The 22,255-nt window shown below is 40.7% G+C and overlaps 2 protein-coding genes across 2 annotated transcripts; both read right to left on the reverse strand.

Annotated features, from left to right (window-relative positions):
* Window positions 1-6,044: 6,044 nt before the first annotated feature.
* On the reverse strand, window positions 6,045-6,989 carry LOC102950320 (olfactory receptor 5B12-like). The gene has a single exon (XM_007092668.1). It carries the CDS (start codon window positions 6,987-6,989, stop codon window positions 6,045-6,047), a length of 945 nt encoding a protein of 314 aa, XP_007092730.1.
* Window positions 6,990-17,345: 10,356 nt separating this feature from the next.
* LOC102950621 (olfactory receptor 5B3-like) lies at window positions 17,346-18,289 on the reverse strand. Its single transcript, XM_007092669.2, is given in 2 exon segments — window positions 17,346-17,605; window positions 17,608-18,289. Coding segments are annotated over 2 exon segments (942 nt in total).
* Between the last annotated feature and the right edge of the window lie 3,966 nt (window positions 18,290-22,255).

Consider the following 22,255-nt stretch of genomic DNA (forward strand, 5'->3'; position numbering starts at 1 on the left):
GAGCAGGCGCGTTATTCTGGCCTTCACCCAACTAAGTTGCCAGACTACTTTCAGCCTACCATGGTCAGGTTATAAGTCCAGTCATATCTTTGAGCAAAAGCATGTACTTTATTATTTTTTTCAAGGTCTATTCATTTATTTTGAGAGACAGAGAGAGTGCTAGCAGGGGAGATACAGAGAGAGAGCAAGAGCGAGTGAGCGAGAATCCCAAGCAGGATCCACAATGTCATTGCAAGCCTGATGTGGGGCTCGATCTCATGAACAGTGAGATCCTGACCTGAGTCGAAATCACTGATGCTTAACTTACTGAGCCACCCAGGCACCCCAAAAGTATGTATTTTAAAATACATGGTGTAGAATTTCTATGTAGTTACAGTTGTGGAAGGAGATTTTTCTCATTACTTTCTCCTCAGATGTTAAATGAATGATTACTGATGAAATTTCACTCGGCCCGTAAGGAGGAACATTGACTATCATGTAGCAAATAACCTTCAGTGGGTTCCAAATGTCCTAACCTCAGATGGGTAAGGTTTATCCCAATCAACAAGTTAGAAGTGTTTGCCTGCATAACGGTGCTGACATTCACACGCATGGTAGAATTTGGAGTTGGAATAAATTATTCTTGATGGATTCATCAACCCTTGTATGGAAGTGTTTTCACACAATGCCAAGGAGCAACTCCTTTCCCGCCAGGATGTGACTCAATTACTCCCTCACATCCACACATGCTCAGTATCTTCTCTGTCTCACCCTCCCTCTTCTTTTCACCCTCTAGCCCCATTCTCAGCAAATAGCACTCTCTCGGGGAAGCTGTCAAGAAAATACACACATGCTATCACAAAGCACATCTGCCTCTCTCTCACTAGAACATTAGAAATGCTAGTTTTATGAAGTACTCACGGAAAACTTTGAGAACTAAAAAGATTTGCAGTGTGTACATGTGTTTTGGGTACACGTGTTGCAAGAATAGCACCAATCTCCATATTCTTTGACATTTTAAAATTTATATGTTAGTACTGATGATGAGAAGGACATTAAAGTCCTGCATTTTCAACATCTCCTGGATGCTCCAAAGAGAGAAGAACCAGACCATTCTGCAGCTGGGGTCACAATATTAAACCTATCTTGACCGGTTGGGTTAAACAGAGTTAGACAGAGAAATTGGTCTTTGTTATGGTTTCCCAGTATGGTCCTTGGCCCCAGGGAGATGTCCTCAGGTGGATATAGGATATAAACACAGGTCTCGGTCAGAAAATTTAAAAACCTTCAGGAGTGGAGAAATAAGGTCAGATGGTTATGAAGTGGGGGGGGGGGCAGAGAGATGTGATATTCTCTATACTTTTGCTAAAGGTGTAATAAAAATAATTTTAAAATTTGTTTCTTTACAGTATGCCAAACACCATACTGAGTACATAAAATGTATTATCTCATTAAATCTTACCCCAACTCTCTGAAGTAGTTACTATTGTTATGCACCAGGCACTATTAACATAGTTTGAGTCCAGATTGTCTCCCATCAAAGACTTTTGATTTAACCATTGCATTAGTACTCTTTCTTTCTTGCTTGCTTTCTTTTTCTTTCTTTCTTTCTCCCTTCCTTCTTTCCTTCCTTCCTTTCTTCTTTCTTTCTCTGCCTTCCTTCCTCCCTCCCTCCCTCCTTTCTTCCTTCCTTCCCTCCCTCTTCCTTCCTTCCTTCCTTCCTTCCTTCCTTCCTTCCTTCCTTTCTTTCTCTCTTTCTCCCTTCCTTCTTTCCTACCTTCATTTCTTCTTTCTTTCTCTCTCTTCCTTAATTCCTCCCTCCCTTTCTTTCTTTCTTTCTTTCTTTCTTTCTTTCTTTCTTTCTTTTCTTTCCAACTACTAGTACAATTGAAAAACACTCCTTCAGATTGGAGAGCTTGTGAAACAATTTTCTTATGGTTGTAAGGCCATTAGTGACTTCTTTTCTGGATGCTTGTCTTTCGAATCAGAATTCTTTAGAGAGAAAAAAATAGCAGTCTTGTTCTTGCAGTCTGGCTTTGCGAGGAGTGACAACTCAAGCTATGAGGCCCCCATGAGGAATATAAGCTTTCACTGTCATCTAGAGAGAGAACAAATCTAACACTATCACAGTGAGAGCCTTCAGTGGGTGCCAATTCTTATCCCCTCTGCTTTTCTTTCTGTCTATCAATCCAGGGGGTAGAAAAAATTGGGCCATTGTTTTTTGCTGTTCCATATTTGCCAGTAGAAATTTTCTTACAAGGGTTGGAACCCTGTTATTTATTATTTCCTTATGTTAGTCTCGAATTAATCATTTTTAAAATCTTGAATTTCATGATCATCTGGAATGCCTCAAAAGCTCAAAGGGTGACCCGTGGACCCTCAGATATAAGCACTGAGTTTAGTTAGTGAAAATGTTTTGTACTTCCATGGAATGAGGGATGACCTGAGATATGTCACTGTGGGGTGACCTGAGATATGTCCTCTATTTGGGCTCATAAAATGAGCAAATCTTGAATCCATTAGGGACCCAGCTTGGTACTGACTCATTTACTCAATCTCAGTTCATTCACTCATGTATTTATTCACCCATGTAGCCATCCATTCACATATTTCTTCAGTCATTAATTTAATTTCTCATTAAATAAGCATCTAATGATTCCTAGTAAAAACCAAGCCTGGTAGAGGAGAGAGGGCTGATGTATGAGTTAAGAGCAGTCATCAGGAGAATATAGTTCCCATTAGATGCCAGGTCCAGGGATATCTTTTAACTTGTAGAAAACTACATTTTGGCCTCATTGAACCGGAGTGGCTGAGGATATTATTTCATTCTTCTGTGGCTCACCTAAAAAAATTTCCCCTCACTGTTGATCTTGAAGTTTAGTGTCTTGTTAAAGTCAAAGTCACGGTTAATAGTTTGGGGAAGGGCTTGAGTTCACTCATCTGTTCCTCATGCTTATGTCTTAGCTTGCTCAAGCTGCTGTAACAAAATATCATAGACTGGGTGGCTTATGCAGAACAAATTTATTTTTCACAGTTCTGGAGGCTGGAAGTTTCAGGTCAGTGCGCTGGCAGATTCCGTGTCTGATGAGAGCCTGCTTCCTGGGTCACAGATAGCTGCCTTGCTATTTCATCACATGGTTGAAGGGGCAAGAGACCTCTCTGGGATTTCTTTTTTAACAGCATTAATCACATGCATTAGATGACTAATCTGCCCCCTTTGAAAGACCCATCTCTTACTACTATCACATGGGGTGCTAGCGTTTAATATATGAGATTTGGGAGCACACATTCAGTCTATAGCAGCTGCCATCCCCAGAAATAATCTGACAGAAACTTTTGATTGTATAAATTTATTACATGTTTCTATTAAAAGGTTACGGAAGCATATTTGGGAGATGAGTTGCTACATTATCCCATTGCTGTCCACCATGGGGTGTTAGATGTGGTTAAATCACCGTCTAAGCCTGCCTGCTGAATGTGCTGCACAGCTCTTGTGACTAATCCCCCACACCAGCCCTCCAGGACTTCAAAGGTCAGGGCATGAAGGCTTTCTGTGCACACATTCGCCCTTTACTGCCTTTTTCCTATTTCTTCCCAGTAAGGCGATGGGACACTCGGGGTTTGATGAAGGTGAGCACATCGGATGTTAAGATTCATGGTCTTCCACCTTCTTAAACGAAGATGTTCACTGGAGCACGCAGGATTCCCAGCAGCGTGTCTTTATCCAACTGAATGTGTAGTACGAAGCTTCTGGAAAACAGGGATAACAGGGCTTTCCAGATAGCAAGGGCTTTACTGTAAGTAGCAGCAACGCATGGACGGAGCTCATGGGCTCTTGTCTTCTTTACGTATGTCTGATGACCTCAAAAACTTATGTTGCTTAATACCCTCCTACTTAGAGCTTGGATGAGCAATGGGGATTTGGGGTCCAGAATGTCCACATTAAAGGATATTTAAACAGTTTCAAGGAGATGCTAGCTCAATATTATTGTGACTCTTCATGTCCCTTTGAGTCCTAGTGATTTATTACAAAGATAATTGTATTATACTGAGAAGACTCGTGGTCCTTGATAAAAGAGAATGATTCTTCATCTTAGTATTCCTTATGCCCTCTACATGGTGTTATGGTGTTAAACAATTGTTAGCGGAACTAAACTGGAGAGGGTGTGCTTTGGAGTCCCACAGGCTTGGGTTCAAAGTTCTCACTTTGCCACCATCTGCCTGTGTCTTAGCCTCCATTTCCTCCTCTCTACCTGGCTGATCACCTCAGAGGTAGTGTGGGATCTGAATGAGCTCACATATGCAAATAATGCGTAGACACTAGATGATAAATAAATATCATCTTTTTTGACGGGGGGAGTCTCAATCCCCTCTTTGTATCAGGCTCTGGGGAAGTGGTTGCATTTGACAATCTCTTGGTGCTCAGGTCTTATCCCTAGATGCATTAAATCCTACACTCTGGAGCTGGGATCCAGGCAGCAGTATTTTAAAAAATCTCCTCTAGATTAGTGTTATGTGCAGTCAAGGTTGAGAACTACTGTTCTAGGTTAGTGTTTCTGGGTTGCATCCAATGGTTTTCAAACCTAAGTATGCTTTGGAATCACCAGAAGGACTGGCTAAGATGCAAATAGCTGGCTTATAGTCCTAGAGTTTCTGGTTCTGTCAGTCTGGGTGGGGGTTTCTATAATTGGCACCTTCTAAAAAGTGCTAGGTGAAGCTGATGCTGCTCGCCTTGTAACGATGCTTTTGAACCACTGGTCTCAGGAAACAGTTCTCAAAGTGCAACCTGCACACCAACCTCTTCTGAAATAAAGGGGAAGCTTGTTAAGAATGTAGGCAGACTTTCCTATCCAGACTCTCTTATATGAGCTTTATTAGAACACAGGTAAGGAATAGGGATGGGTATATTTTCACCCTCTGAACTCTGTTTTTCCCTCTGAAATTCAGGAACTAAATAGATTAAACTCATATAGTATCTCTCATTATCTATACTCACCACTGACATTTGTGCTAAGTTCAGGATCCAGGTATATGTGGATAATGGTGGATAATTATACAGATTTCTGGGCTCTCCCAGAAATATACTAAATTAGAATATCTGGAATTAACTCCTGGAGTTCTGCATTTCAACATCTCTCAAGGTAACTCTTTTTTTTTTTTTTGATGTTTTATTTATTTATTTTTGAGAGAGAAAGAGTGTGTGCGAGTGAGAGGGAGGGAGAACTCACAAGCAGGCGAGGGGCAGAGAGAGAGAGAGAGAGAGAGAGAGAGAGAGAGAGGGAGAGAGAGAGACAGAATCCAAAACAGGTTACAGGCTCTTAGCTGTCAGCACAGAGCCTTATGTGGGGCTTGAACCCACAAACCATGAGATTGTGACCTGAGCTGGGATGCTCAACCAACTGAGCCACCCAGGAGCCCCTCTCAAGATAATTCTTTTTTTTTTTAATGTTTATTTATTTTTGAGAGAGACAGAGACAGAAGGTGAGTGAGGGAGTGGCAGAGAGAGAGGGAGACACAGAATCAGAAGCAGGCTCCAGGCTCTGAGCTGTCAGCACAGAGCCTGATGTGGGGTTTGAACTCACAGACCTCATGGATCTCACAGACTGTGAGACCATGACCTAAGCTGAAGTCATACGCTTAAGTGACTGAGCTACCCAGGCAACCCTCAAGGTAATTCTTAAGAGAATGAATGTCCGAGAACCATATCTCTATACTAAGTACAAAAGTCATAGAGTTATTTTGAGTTTTAGTAATTACAAATGTAATTCTGGTATCACACACTTAATGAGATTCACCTGCAAATCACTTTAGGCCAATGAAGTGTGGGATCTCAAAGTATCTAGGCTTGTAATCTTCGTTTTAAGATAGAAGCACCATCCTCTTTCTGGTAAAAGATATCCAATTTTTGTCCTATGCAATCACAATCCCAAAGTATGAACAAAACCAGTCTCGTTTGGGAGGGAACTACTCAGAGAAATGAAAGACAAGAAAGAATTAAAAAATATATTCTTAGATACTAGAAGTCCAAGAGAAGTGTTGTCATATGGTTTGCATGCTATTTCTAATTAGTAGGCTAAGCCCAATGAAGACTTTGCTTTTCCAACCACCTTCTGAAATGCACCCTTGACCTCTTTGTTCCTTAGGCTGTAGACCAAAGGGTTCAGCATGGGGATGACCATGGTGTAGAACACGGACGCCATTTTGTCTGTGTCCATGGAATGACTAGAACTTGGCTGTAAGTACGTGAAGATGATTGTCCCATAGAAGATGGAAACGGTGGTAAGGTGGGATGCACAGGTGGAGAAAGCCTTCTTCTGTACCTGAGCTGAGCGCATCCTCAGGATAGCAATAAAAATGAACAGATAAGAGTTCAAGATAACCAAGAGGGTGAAAAAGACATTGGCTGCTGCCAATGTGAAGAGCACAATCTCATTCATGTAGATATCAGAGCAAGAGAGAGACAGCATTGGGGGAATGTCACAGAAAAAGTGATTAATTACATTGGAACGACAGAAAGAGAGGTGGAAAGTGAAGGCAACATGGATGGAAGACTGCAAGAGTCCACAGATGTAGGATCCAGTGGCCAGTAAGGTACACATAACACTTGTCATGGTGGTGGTGTAATGCAAGGGTTTGCACACGGCTGCATGGCGGTCAAAGGCCATTGAGGCCAGAAGGAAACTTTCAATAGTGGCAAAGGCTGAGAAGAAGAACATCTGCGCAGCACATGCATTGTAGGATATGATCTTATCTCCTGTGAGAAACCCCACCATTACCTTGGGAGTGACAGCCGAGGCATAAACGCAGTCCACGAGGGAGAGGTTGCTGAGGAAGAAGTACATGGGAGTGTGGAGACGAGAGTCCAACAGAATCAACACGATCATTCCAACGTTCCCAACCAGAATGATGAGGTAAATGATAGTGAATATGGTAAACAAAGGGACCTGCATCTCCAGGGCATCCGTGAGCCCCACAAGAATGAATTCCATCACCTCTGAAATGTTCTCCATCAAAGTCCTTTGGGAATCACGAGAGGCGTCTATGACAAGATGAGCAAACACAAGATAATGCTAATGAGCAAACACAAGATAATGGCTGTCGGTCATTCACTGACTGTGAATGGTGTCTCTGGCTCACGTGTGTCAGCTTTCTGTCAAAGGCAGGAACCCACAGGCAGCAAGCTGGACTGCACACTGGGTAGGGGTGAGTTGAGTGAAGCCGTTCATCTAGAAGTTATGTGGAAGGACACTGACATGTCCTTGCTGATGGCCGCCACAGGGGACGGTGTTATGACTCTGGAGGCACATTTCAGCTTGTCTGTTGTACGGCATCCTCTATTACACTAAACCAACAGGACTCTCACTACTTGCCGTATCTTGCAAGCACTCTTATTCCAAGTTCGTGAAAGCTTAATCAACAAAAAGGAAGAGAAAAGAAACATTTTGTCAGTCACTGGTATATGCAATGGCAAGCCTCATCAAACACACTTCTTCTCTCTGCGGGATCCTTCACTGACTTGTTCATAATAGCTGAAGATGTACAGTGATTTGGGATCCTGCTTTAGGGACACCCACTCTTCACTTTCTAATTCATGAGGGTCCTCACTTGGCTGCTCCACTTCAACCGTTGGCCCCTGAAGGAAACGTCATGATTTCTGGCACATGCTTAGTGATATTGGTGTCTTTCAGTAACTCTAAAAAAGAAGTAACAGTTTTTCAAAAGGTTGAAGCAAAACTTTCGTTGTTTTCTCTCTATGTCACGGTCCTTATTTTTCTCCTAGGTTGATGTTTTCCATCTCTGACCACCACTGATGTCTTTGCTTTATTCGTGGAAGGGAGAGTGTGGGGGAGGTGAAAGTGTTACTTTCATTTTCACCTAGGGACTTTGTACCGTTGACCAAGCCGTGGATGTCCATCCATGTTATGTGTGTGTCTGGTTGTCCTCACCTCCAGTGGCAGTTTAGCTAACAGCTTACTGCGGCTGCCATGGTTACAGTATGAGAAGCCCTCTCAACCCCAGAGACCCTTCTGACTCTGGAATCCATCACATACATTTCTCCTAGATTAAAAATCCTTCATATTGAAGGAAGGGCACGATACAGCCCCGTCTTTAAGAACAGTCTAGTGGGAGAGACCTATTATCCCAAAGATATGTTCATCAGAACGTGTTTCTAAAGTAGAGGTTATGTATGCCCAGGGCACTTTGGAAGTAGATATACTTCCAAGATATATGGTAAGCCCAACACAGACTCTCAGGAAACCTCTCTGGAGATGATTACACCTGAGTTGTGGTTTTGGAGATTCCAGACATATGAGAATTATTAGTTCGTATAATAGCAATACTTCTGTAGTACTTACTTTGTGTCAGGAAACCGTTCTAAGCCGTTCACACATATTAACGCATTGAGTACATTTAGCAACTCTGGGAGGCAAGCTCTATTATTACTCGCTTTGTACTTCGAAAGGAACTGAGGCTTAAAGAAGTAAGTTACTTGCCTAAGTAGCAAATCTGGTAGTATACTTGGGGATTTGAACTCAGGCAATATTGTCTAAAATCCATAACATTAAGCAACTTTTTCAAAATAGTGGGTCGAGTTAATCAAACTTCCTGTATTTCAGGTTCCTGATCTTTCAGGTGGGAATGATAACAATTTTCATCCTTTGAGGTAGATGAATAGAATTACTTAGATCATGCAAAAACACTTAAAATAACATCAGTTACACAGCAAGAACTCAAGTAATTCAAGCTGTCTCCTCCACTATTAGTATACCAGGCAGAAGAAACATCATGGACAAAAGTATGAATTGGTAAGCTCAATAGTATAAATAGATAATTATAGGCAGATAGGTCTTAGTAATTAGCAAAATCCATGGCACAATCAAAATCTTAGTTAGGGATTGATGTGCAAAAGTAATTGGTAGAAAGAAAAAGAGGTTAGAGAGGGAGGGAGGGAGCCAAAGCATAAGAGACTCTTAAAAACTGAGAACAAACTGAGGGTTGATGGGGGGTGGGAGGGAGGGGAGGGTGGGTGATGGGCATTGAGGAGGGCACCTTTTGGGATGAGCACTGGGTGTTGTATGGAAACCAATTTGACAATAAATTTCATATTTTAAAAAAAAAGTAATTGGTAGAACTCTAAAGGAAAGAGAGGGAAAAATGTGTTAGGTTATAGACATATTACAACCCTTAAGAAGAAGAGCCTAAGGTGACTATTTACACCAAGTATAATAGATAAAATGTTACTCAGTGATTAGCACCCTGGATGGGATGTGACCTTGGGAACATTACTTATACTCTGCAAACCTCAGTTCATTTTCTGTGAAACACCCAGTTCATGTAGTTCCCAATGTATCTATTTTATACAGCTGAAAAGATGAAATTAAGTGATTTAGGGAGCCCTACTAACATGATGCCTGGCTCATGCCAAGTATACAGTGTTAATTCCCTTTTGTTCCCCCCCCCCCGCCCCAATAGCTGGCTTTGCACATAAGCCACCTCTGTACCAGCAGCTGGTATTACCAAATGAATGACTCGATTCCTGACTTTTTAAAGGCATAGAGTCAGCCGGCTCTGGAAATTATCCCCCAAAAGTGACAAGTGCTTTTATAAAAGTGTGTATAAAGTATTACAGAATGATCATGGAAGTGCCCAGAATATGCCAGAACACCCTACTGACGATGAAGTTACTTGCTCCCAAGAATGGTTCCTCAATTTCTCAATGTCTGTGCTTGTTAGAGTTGCCAGATTTGGCCCAAATGCACAAACATGGGAATCCAATTACATTTATCTTGAAAAAAGTTAATTTCTGTATCCCATTGATGTACCAAGAATGGCCAACATCTTGAGCAAATTCCATATCTATACTGTCCGTAGGTACAAATAGAACACAAAACAGCTCTTTTTGATCCGGGAGTTTGAGGTGTAGGGGTGTGGGTATGATTGTACCACAAATACAAGCCCAATTCTGATTCTACTTCTGTTGAAAATCAGTTGGGTATAGATCAGCTGCTGGCTGTATCTTCTTAATTCACAAGATGCAAAACCCTGTGCCTCTCCCTTGCAGGCTACTCTCTTGCTCTGATGTGACAGGAAACACGGAAGTTTTTTGAAAAGCATAAAAGATGCTAACATTTCAGTCAAGCCATCTGAGTCATTACTTTCCATTGTCTATCTCATCTCTCAGTTCCTGAGGGAAATTCAGCCAATAATATTGAAAATTCCAACTTTGACGCTAAAAGAAATGACTCTTCACTCGAGATGCCCAAACAGATGTTGAAATTCTACAACCCCTGAGATTCAGAAAGGGAGCTATGATATTTGCACTGCTACTCTTCTAGCATGTTCTAAATAAAAGAGATCAGGAGGCACGGTCTCCCTCTATGACTCTATGACCTCAATCATTCATTCAAGATATCCGATTGCAATCAGTGGAAAGAATGGTGAGCTATAGCTAACAAGGGGTCTATGATCGAGCCATTTCACCTCTTTGGGCTTTGTTTTCCTCATTTGTGAAATTAACACGATTGGATCTCCTACAGCCCCTTTTCATTCTAATTGGTTATGGTTGTGTGTTTTCTTGTTACTTACTTTTGCTCTGGGAACAGACAAAGGAGGGTGCAAGGCAGGGGGTATGGAAAACCTTCATGGCCACACTCTCGACCCGAAGTCCACATCCAGGAAAGCGTCATGCTGGAGAAGCTCCTTCCCCACCTGTGGAGCGCTGTGTTCTAGAACATCACTTGGGCTTGTGCTCCTACAAATACCAGGGCCAAGTCAATGACCTTTTCACCCCATAAATCACAGGGGGGACATTTAGTGTCATGAGAGTGGATATCTCAGGAGGCTCCAGATCCAGGGTTGGTCCTTCTGACCTGAACCTAATAGGAGCCATCAGATAATGTCTGTGTGTATTTGAGCTGAGAGTGCTTTTGAAGACACGGGGGAATGAAAGCTTAAGGAGAGGAGCCCCCAGTCAGCAAATCAGCGGTGCCACAGCCACGCCAGGCAACAAAAATATAAACCTCACTAAAATCTTGGCTTAGGTGACGTCAGGACTCTCACGCAAGCTTTCTCATAGCTACATCTTTGGTTTTTAAGTTTATTTATTTTTGAGAGAGAGAAAGTGTGAGTGGGGGAGGGGCAGAAAGAGAGGGGAGAGAGAGAATCCCAAGCAGCCTCTGCACTGCCTGAGCACAGCCTGACTCGGGGCTCGAACACACGGACTGTGAACTCATAACCTGATCTGAAGTCAGACACTTAACCAACTGAGCCACCCAGGCATACCAATAGCTACATTTTTCTGAAAGGCCTACAATCGTCCCTAGGAATTTTTTTTTTAAACAAAATACCCATTTTTCTTACCAGTGCAGAGCTGCTTTGGGGATATTTAGGGGGAGTTCCCTCCCTATGTTTAGAACTAAGGATATGGATCCATTCTTACCCCACATAGTCATCTGTAACCACAAACACCAGGCGGAATTATCTCTCCTTTATCAATGCAGTCCAGTTTAGCTGCTGCCAAGTTTGAGCTGAGCAGTCATGGGGCTTGTCTTCAAGTTCTGGTTCGGTTGCAGGGTAACCTTGGCCAAGGTATTCAGTCTTTCAAAGCTTCAAAGTATCACTTATAAACACAAGGATAATACTATACATCCCTCATAGGACAGTCCTAAAGATTAAATGAGATGTCTAGCACATATCAAGAGATCAATTTAGGGCTCCTGGGTGGCTCAGTCGGTTAAGCATCCAACTTTTGGTTTCAGCTCAGGTCATGATCTCCTGGTTTGTGAGTTCGAGCCCCACCTTGGGCTCTGTGCTGACAGTGAGGAAACCTGCTTGGGATTCTATCTCTCTCCTTCTCTCTCTGCCCCTCCCCTGTTCTCTCTCTCCCTCTCAAAATAAGTAAACAAACTTAAAAAACATTAAAAAAAGAGATCAATCAATTTAAGTGTTACTATTTTATCATCAGTAAGCAATGATACATTCCGTGGCACGAAATTAGCAGTACACAAACATTACATCTGTTCCCCACACTTCCTTGCCCCCCCTGCAGCTAGGTGGAGCCACGAGCTAGTTCTATGTAACGGGCTGGAGAAGTATAATGTGTGTCATTTCTGGGTTGAAGTATAGACAAGCCAGTGCACAAGTATGTAATGCCTCCCACCTACCATGGTGGCCGAGGAGGCAGCATGTTCCAGAGAAGGTAGCTACAGATGGCAAAGCCTCCATTGGCCCGGGTGTTTGAATGAACACATGCAGAGAGACTTCTTTTCTGGATAACCTGTGATGCACGCGTAATAGCAGAAGTAAGAAATAAATCTTTGCTGTGTTAAATCGCTGGACTTGGGGGCCGATTTGCTACTGCATGTCACGTAGTCTTTCCTGCCTAACACGACATATAATAAACTATTCGTGTTTTGTTGTCTACGTGTCTTTCTTTTTAATAGATCCTTGAATACTAGTCCCCTTATCATTTATTACCTCCTTTTTAAATGTTTAGTCATTTATTTTGAGAGAGATAATGAACATGTGAGTTGGGGTGGGGCAGAGAGAGAGAGAGAGAGAGAGAGAATCTCAAGTAAGCTTCATGCTTAGCACAGAGCCTGACATGGGGCTCGAACCCACGAACTGTGAGCTCATGACCTGAGCTGAAATCGAGTTGGACGCTTAACTGACTGAGCCACCCAGGATATATTTTATTTATGCATTCATCTCCTGATGGACAGTTGCATTGTTTCCATTTTTTGACTGTTGTGATTAATGTTGCAATGAACATTGGAATACAAGTATCTGAGTATCTGTTTTTAATTTGGGGGAATATATGCCTATGAATAGAATTTCTAAGTCATATGGCATTTGTATGTTTTATATTTTGAGGACATATCAAATGGTTTTCCACAGTGACTGTTCCAACTTCTCCACATCCTCAACACTTATTGTTTTCTATAAAAAATATATAGTCTTGGGGCACTTGGGTGGCTCAGTCGGTGAAACGTCTGACTTCAACTCAGATCACGATCTTGCTGTTCGCCGGTTCAAGCCCTGCATCGGGCTTTGCGCTGACAGCTCGGGCCTGGAGCCTGCTTCGGGTTCTGTGTCTCCCTCGCTCTCTGCCCCTCCCCCACTCACACTCGGTCTCTCTCAAAAATAAACATTAAAAAATTAAAAATATATATATGGTCTTAAAAAACATAGCCTTTCTAGCGTGTGTAAAGTAGTATCTCACTGTGATTTTGATTTACATTTCTTTTTTAAAAATTTACATTTCTTAAATTAATGTATTTAAATGTCAATCTTAATGATTTTGAACATCTCTTGATGTGCTTATTGATTATTTGTGTATCTTTTTTGGAGAAATGTATATTAAAGTCTTTTATCTATTTTTAAATTGTGTTCTTTGTTTTTTCATTTTTGAGTCGTATGAGCTCTTTATACATTCTAAATATCAAATCTTTATCTGACGTGTGATTTGCAAATATATTTCCCATCCTGTGGATTGTTTTCTCACTTTCTTGGTGTTTTTGATATTCAACGTTTTTTTTATTTTGATGAAGTTTTATTACTTTATTTGTTCCTATTGCTTAAGCTTTTGATGTCATATTTAAAAACCTGTAGCTAAATCTAAAGTCGTGAAAATTTAACCCTATGTTTTCCTTTAAAAATGTATGGGTTAGCTTTTATATTAGGTCATTGATCCGTTTTGAGTTCCCTTTTTGTATATAATGTGAAGTAAGGATACAACTTTTATTTTTTATGTATGAAAATCAAGTTGTCTCATATCGGTTGCTGAAAGGCTGTTCTTTCTACCTTCAATGGGCTTGTCATCCCGGCAAAAATCAATTGGCTGCATATATATGGGTATATTTCTGAACTCTCAGTTCTACTCCATTGATTGGTTAGTCTATCTTTTTTTAACTTATTTTTTTAAATTCAAGTTAGTGAACATACAGTGCAATATTGGTTTCAGGAGTGGAACCCAGTGACCCATCACTTACATCAGTACCATGCTGTTTTTATTACTATAAATTTGTAGTAAGTTTTAAAATCAAGAAGTGTGATTTCTCTGACTTCGTTTTCCAAGATTGCTTTGGCAGTTTTGAGCCCCTTCCAATTCCACATGAATTTTAAGATTGGCAGTTTAGTGTTGGCTAAAAAAGGCTACTGGAATTTTGAAAGGAATTCTGTGTAATTTCTGGATCCCTTTGGGTCGCAGTGATGTCGTAAACTAAAACTGAAGTTTCCTTCTCATGAACGTGGGATATCTTTCAAATTATTTGGGTCTTGTTTAATTTCTTTCTGCATTATTTGATAGTTACTTCAACTGCACGGACAGTGCACAAGCACCTGCAGCTGAGATCCTGGAGCCTCCCTTGCCACGGGAATGCCCACACACCTGACCCCAGATCTGTGTTCGTGCCTTCCTCACACACCAGCCGCAAGGCTGTTCTATGAGCACCCATACCTAAAACACCAGCACTACCTGTACCCAGAGGTCCATCAAGTGATGAGTGAATAAGCGAAGTGTGGTTTATGCTTGCAAAGGAGTGTTTCTAGGCAACAAAAAGGAATGAAGTACCAGTACTTGCTACAATATGAATAAACCTCAAAACCATCATGACAAGTGGAAGAGGTCGGTCAAAAATGATCCCATTACGATGTAACGGATGATGGGAATATACAGACTAGGCCAATCTACAGAGACAGAAAGTAAATTGGTGGTTTCCTAGGGCTGGTGGGAGGTTGTAGGACAATGGACCTTGACTGATGGTTGGGTATGTAGTTTGTGAGGTGACGGAAGTCTTCAACAATTAACCAGGGTGACGATTGGACAAGTTTGTAAAAGTACTAAACACCAGCGCATTGCATACTTTGGTACGTTTTGTGGTATGTAAGTTACATCTCAATAAAGAACTTTACGACAAGGAACCTACTACTGATACAGGCAAGGAAATGCGTGCATCTTAATTGCATTATGCTAAGGGAAAGAGGCCAGACTCAGGAGGTTGCATGTTGTATTTGAAAAGCAAAACTATATGGGGGGGTCAGCAGATCAGAGGTTATGAGAAGCTGGGGGATGAGAGGGGTTAACCATAAAGGAAGCAGGAGACAATTTCGGATGAATGGGACTGTTTTGTATACTGATCTGGGTGATGTACTGTATACATTTATCCAAACTCTCAGGAACGAGCATACTGAAATGTATGAACTTTATTTTATAGAACTTATGACAATGTAAGCCAAATGTATCTGTGTGCTCATTTAACAACTCAAGCAAAGTCCCTAGACTCAGTTAAGTTTCTTCTGTAGATTGATCGGATGAGGACTTCTGGATGTCCCCAAAGGGGTCCTGTTCCTCTGAGAACTCCAGGTCTCTAAAAGTCTCTACCCAGTCATTAGCCTCTGAAATCCCAACATGGTCCCACATGATATCACTGTAGAGGGAGAGGACTGTGTGCAGAGCCCCTTTGGTCATTAATTTGCAATTAGGTATAATCTAACTTAATATGTGCAATACTAGAATGTAGAAGATGAAAAATGCCAATGAAAAGAATCAAGTAAAGGCTATACGGGAGGAGAGGAAGATCATGTTCATGGGTTAGGAGACTTTAATATGCCAATTTCCTCATGCTGATTTACAGATTCAACTTAATCTCAATCAAAATGTGAGGAAGAATTTTGGAAATATTAGTAAGCTGATTGAAAAATTTATAGAAAGAGGTAAATCTACTAGAATACTTAAAGTAGTATTTAAAAAGAATGAAGTTGAAATATACTCCTTACCTGATTTCATGACTTACTCTAAAGCTCTATTAATTGAGAAAGTATATATACTTTGTGTGATTTAGTAGGTAGAATTAATTTCATGTATTCTTTGCCATTTCATGAGATAATTTTAATTTAAAAGATGTTATATATTATCCATCTGGCAATATAGTTTTGAAAACATGACTTTTTCCAAAAGTGGGGAATATAAGTAGTGAGTGAGAAAATAGAAGAAAAACTAGTTATGTCTTATAAAATGTTCTAAAATTCTTTTCTAAAGAATTATATAATAGGTAATGAGCCATATTATCAAATATATCAACTGTTGGGCTCAGAGTTTAATTAATTGATTGAGTAATTTAACAAATGTTTACTGAGAAATTAGTGTGAAACAGGCTGTATGTTGAGGATGAAGTTGTTAGTGGTGAAGACAAAGGTACCCTTCTTAGGCAGTGTACACTCTAGAAAGGTAAGTGAATAAAAAAGGGACAAATAAATAGAAATAGCTGAGTACTGATTAGAACTATGATGGATTAAGTAAGTTGGGAACAGTGTCCATAGGGGTGGGGTGACTATGGTACAGTAAAATTTAAGGAAAGACCTGAGGGAAGTGAGGGAGCTTTCTGAGCATTGGCGACAGCATGTACAAAGGCCCTGAGGCAGGAATGAGTTTGGATTGTCCGGGGACAGTAGGGAGCTCAGTGTGAGGGAGGAGGACGGAGGAAGTAGGAAAGCAGCAGGACATGACGTAGCTCATAGGAAACTAAAGTATCCCTGTGTGAGAGACACGAGCCATTTCATAGTATTTCCAGAGAGAAAAATAGCTAACATTATCACTACTCAGTGCATGTATCTTACACAGTTGGGGTTCTTACAGAAAAATTGAGAAACTGCTCTATTATCATTCGATCCCCTTTTCTGATACTCTGGTCTTCTTGCATTTGAAAGTTATCATGTCACCATACTTCTTCTACCAAATGACTTTCTGAAGACATAAAGATGAACTCCTTCAAGATTTTACAGATATATAGCTCTGAAAAAAAAATGTTCCAACAAAAAAGCACATACTTTTATTAAAAAATCCATGTCATGGTTTTCTTCATTTTGGACTCTTAGAATTGTTTTTTTAAACTAGAAAAAAAAATTAAAAATGCTGAACATTAATTTATACTCTGCTCTACAGTTATTTTGACTTTCTTATTAAAAACTAGCCATACTCCAGCTACATCTTTTAACAAATTTCCCCTCTTGAGTGTATGTGCACATAGAGGACCCTTGCATGCACTTCCCTTCATGGGTTTGAGCTGCGTTTTACACACACACTTGCATTGGCGTGTGGTGGAAAAAATGTGAACAGGTGAATAAATCACATATAATTACGGTTCATGACAAGAGTGCTCTAAACACTTTAAGGTCTTCATGGCTATTCTCATCCAGATATTACACGACTGGATTATCTTCTTTTTTATCTTCTTTTTTAGTGAGAGACTTTTGAAGAGGAAAGTATCACAGCAGTAATTTAAGTGCAATGTGGGCTGTAAACTGCGAGTTAATGCAGGGAGAAGATCAGACAGGAGTGAAGGTAGGTCACTGTGGATTCTACAACCCTAGGAGGTGAAGCTTAGAGACAGGTTTGCCTTCTCAACAACCTTCTTGAAAGCATTCTTGACCTCTTTGTTCCTCAGGCTATACACCGCAGGATTTAGCATGGGAATGACCATAGTATAGAACACAGATACAATTTTGTCCGTGTCCATGGAATGGCTGGAGGTTGGCTGGGAGTACATAAACATGACTGTCCCATAGAAGATGGAGACTGCAGTGAAGTGAGAGGCACAGGTGGATATAGCTTTCAGGTATCCCTCTTTGAGGGCATTTTCAAGATGGTGATAAATATGAACAGGTAGGAGATCAAAATAACCAAAAGACCAAAAAAGATGTGGAAGCTTGCTACCAAAACAAGAACCAGCTCACTGACATGTCTATCAGAACAAGAGAGAGAGACAACTGCAGGAATATCACAGAAAAAGTGATGGATCACATTGGACTTGCAGAAGGAGAGGTGGAATGTGTTTCCAACATCCACAGAAGCATTCAGAAAACCAAAAACATAGGAGCCTATAGCCAAACGAGCACACACACCTGTCGTCATGGTGGTGGTGTAATGGAGGGGTTTGCACACCGCTGCATAGCGGTCATAGGCCATTGAGGCCAAGAGGTAACTCTCCACCGTGGCAAAGGCTGCAAAAAAGAACATCTGAGCAGCACACGCATTGTAGGAGATGACCTTGTCTCTTATAAGTAATCCAGCCAGGACCTTGGGAGTGATAGCTGTAGAGTAACCAAAGTCCACCAGAGACAGGTTACTGAGGAAAAAGTACATGGGAGTGTGGAGACGGGAGTCCAAGAGAATCAGCGCCATCATCCCCAGGTTTCCAACCACATTGATGAGGTAGATGAGGGTGAACATGATAAAGAGGGGGGCCAGCAGTTCTGGGTCACTGGTTAGTCCCAGCAAGATGAATTCAGTCACTTCTGTGTTGTTCTTCATGGTGTTCTTTGGGAATCACAAGATGCCCTGTAGCGAGAAGAAATAAAGAAACAAAGTCATAAACAAATGAGAGATTGAAGTGAAATTCATTCCATATTGTTTGTGTATACACACACATATGTACACAATATTTCATTATAGCAATAATTTTTACTCACAGGTTTCTCCAGATTTAAAGTATGGACTAGACAATAAAAGTTAAGGCACAAATTATCTGTAGAGTTTGACATTGTTAAAACTGAAAGATATCCATGAATTATTTTCCAACTTTTCAATTCTGTGAATTTGTAAACAGTGGTGTAGAAAATGTAATTTCTTGATTATGATGAATCATCTTGAATGAATCTATATATCAATTCGGTTTTTCTCAGCCTAGCAAATGCTTATATCTATGGTCCTTATGTGCCAGAAAAAGCTCTAGACACTTTGTATGAATATTCAGTTATTATTCTCAACAAATCTATGAGATTGATTACTCGTTATCCCCATTTAACGTGTGAAGCACAGAGCTTGAGTAATGTATATTTAAGTTTACAAAATTATTATCGCCAAAGCCAAACTTAGTGCTCGGGTGGAGTGATTCCCAAGTCCACTGGTCTCACCTGAATTTAAATCACATTGAATTTAACTTAATTCATGATCAGTCTTTCTCCCCTGTCATAAACTCAGTGTTTGGGGTTTCACAGTGACAGAACCAAGAGATACGTCCATGGTGCATGTGGTATCATCACTGTAGCAGTAGGGGCTCGGACAACCAGCAAAGGCAGTCTGGGGAGGGCATGGCATTGAGTATAAAGCTTGGGCTCTGGGACCAGGTTCATGTCAGTCTTAGCATTCACCACTGAGGAGTCTTTAGTCCGAACCTAACTCCCAGTTTTCTTCATCTACAAAATGAAAATAGTAATGAGACTTCACTCAAGGTATTATTGTAAGACCACTGTAAGAATTAAATGAGGTAGTATATAATAATATAAAAATCAAAGTGAGCAAAATGAGGAGTATTTAGTAGAACCTGATTAGTGTAAGGGATAGTATTCTTAGTAGGATGGGATGATAGCCTCTCTGTTGGCTTAAGAAAGGTCTGGGGTGACACACAAGCTCAGCGTGGTTGAGTGGTCTGCTGGCATCCCTCTTCAATATGCTTTATATCACACACTCGGTTGGTTTCCTGGGCTCTTCTGTGCCTTCAGTGTTTCTCAGTCTGTCTGTCCTCTGCCTACATGAGTGGCTGTTTCGGCTACCTCATGGGAGCCATTCTTTTGCTTCATTTCTTTCTTAAGATCCATGTTTTAGTTTGTGTTGAAATTGTCCCCTTTCTTAAACTCATTCTTTCTCTTTATTTTTATCCCACAGTCGAATTGCAGGGATCACTGGGTAGAAGTTCCTAGTTTGTTGGTCTTTAGCCTGAAGATATGTGTTTTGGCCAATTACATGTTTTGAAATTGTTTACTTGAATGTCATCTTGTGTAGGAATCGTATTTTTAATCTTTTCATTTGACTTGGATGTCTTTAGAAGGACATTTGTCCCTTGCTAATCATTGGTTCACTGCTGTCCTCCTTAATTCTTTCAACAGATAGTGAACAAGATAAAATTAACAGCTACTCAATCAGAGCACACCTATCCATCTTTTTTAAAATCTCTTTTAGGAGAGCAGCATGATAATGTTTCACAATGATCAGTAAACTCCCCACGGATGGAAGTCTTGATACATGTGTCTAGCCTCAAACCACTGCTTTAGACGTGCCAATGAGAAAAAATGAAATATGGTCTTTTGTAGCAACGTGGATGGAACTGGAGAGTGTTATGCTAAGTGAAATAAGTCATACAGAGAAAGACAGATACCATATGTTTTCACTCTTATGTGGATCCTGAGAAACTTAACAGAAGACCATGGGGGAGGGGAAGGGGGAAAAAAAGTTAGAGACGGAGGGAGCCAAACCATAAGAGACTCTTAAAAACTGAGAATACTCTGAGGGTTGATGGGGGGTGGGAGGGAGGGGAGGGTGGGTGATGGGTATTGAGGAGGGCACCTGTTGGGATGAGCACTGGGTGTTGTATGGAAACCAATTTGACAATAAATTTCATATTAAAAAAAGAAATTTATTTCTGTGCTTAAATAATTCATAGTATGTGTAGATGCCCTATTGGTTTTGCCTGAATTACATTTCTCACTGAAAGTGTATATAGGACATAGAAGCTTACCTTGCAGCTGGGAAAGAAGGAACAGTCAATCCTGAAGAGTTAGCTTGGAATCAGAAATTCAGCCATGGGATGATGCACACATACTGTGAGAGATAGTCTTTACCAGGTACTAGTCAAATAGTTCCAACATGTTTAAGGTAAATAAAGATGAAGGGAAGAATGCGACATGGAGCCAGGAACCTATGTTGAAGTGCCGAATCCACGATGCAATCTTTGTGTACCTTCTTATCTCTAAAATGAAGCAGAAAATTACTTCTCCCGCATGATTCGAGAAATTTGTCTGTGAAACAGGCTCTATGACATGCCTGTCCGAGGGGCTATCATTCTAAAGTCAATGAATATAATTTTCATCTTGAGGCGTGTTCCCTGGCCATCATTGGAAGTTCATGACAAATCCTCAGGTGAGGATTTGGCGATGGGAGGAAAGTGTATGTACTAATGACTACTAACATTCAGACAAATATATGATGGCCAAAGGGGTTCAGCACATGTCTGCTCCTTTTGAAATGAGATCACATTGAGACATACTGGGAGTTTTAAAAGCTATTTCATGGGGATTAGGAGGGAATTACAGAGACATAAAGTCTCTGGGGATGTCCCTCAGGAGGGCATCTGTAGCTCTTATCTCACTTTTCTAAGAAAGTATCAATTAGCTTTCCTATGGGGACTTGATTGGATATGTTGAGGGTGCACACATGTTTTTATATTACTTGTTTTCTCTGTCTCCTTGCTTTCTAATTTTAAAAAAAAAAATTTTAATGTTTTATTTATTTTTGAGAGAGAGAGAGAGAGACAGAGCATGAGCAGGGGAGGGGCAGAGAGAGAGGGAGACACAGAATCAGAAGCAGGCTCCAGGCTCTGAGCTGTCAGCACAGAGCCTGACGCAGGGCTCGAACACACAAACTGTGAGATCATGACCTGAGCCGAAGTCGGATGCTCAACTGACTGAGCCACAGGCATCCCCCTGCTTTCTAATTAAAGTAGATTGTAGTTATTGAACAACTGTTCAAACTGGGTCAAATTTATCCAGTCACACCACCACTAACACAAACACAATATAGAAGAGTTCCATCATCTGAACAAAATCTCTGAGCTTCTTTGCCATCAACCCTCTTCCTGCCCTAAGGTGACTACTAAACCATTTTCTGCCCATATTGCTTTGTTTTTGTAGGAAGTTCATTTAAAGAGAATCTTAGCACATGTAGACTCTGATTTTGGCTTCTCCCAGTTAGCATGGTGCATTTGAGACCCATCCATATTAACTATATTAATTTCCTAGAGCTGTCATAAAAAGTTACCACATACTGGATGTCCTATATAACAGAAACTTATTATCTCACATTTCTGGAGGCTAGAAATCTAAGATCAAGCTGCTAGCAATGTGGTTCTGTTGGTTCTCTCTGAAAGCTGTAAGGGAGTATCTGTTTCATACTTTTCTCTTAGCTTCTGGGTGGTTTGCTGTCCATCTTTCGCATCCCTTGTCTTCTGCTATCACATCCTGATCTCTGTGTTCATCTTCACATGGTGTTGTCCTTGTGTGTATGTCTCCCCAAGTTTTCCATTTTTATAAAGACACCAGTCATAATGACTTGGGAACCCATTCTGTTCCAGTAGGACCTTATCTTAATTATTACATCTGTAGTGACCCTATTTTTGAGCAAGATCATCTTCTGAGGTACTAGGAGTTATGACTTCAACATATAAAATTTAGGAGACACAATTTGACCCATAATATATCAGTAGTAATTTTTTTTTCATTGCTG

The sequence above is a fragment of the Panthera tigris genome, chromosome D1 (genome assembly GCF_018350195.1).
Source record: "Panthera tigris isolate Pti1 chromosome D1, P.tigris_Pti1_mat1.1, whole genome shotgun sequence".
Taxonomy (NCBI): Eukaryota; Metazoa; Chordata; class Mammalia; order Carnivora; family Felidae; genus Panthera; species Panthera tigris.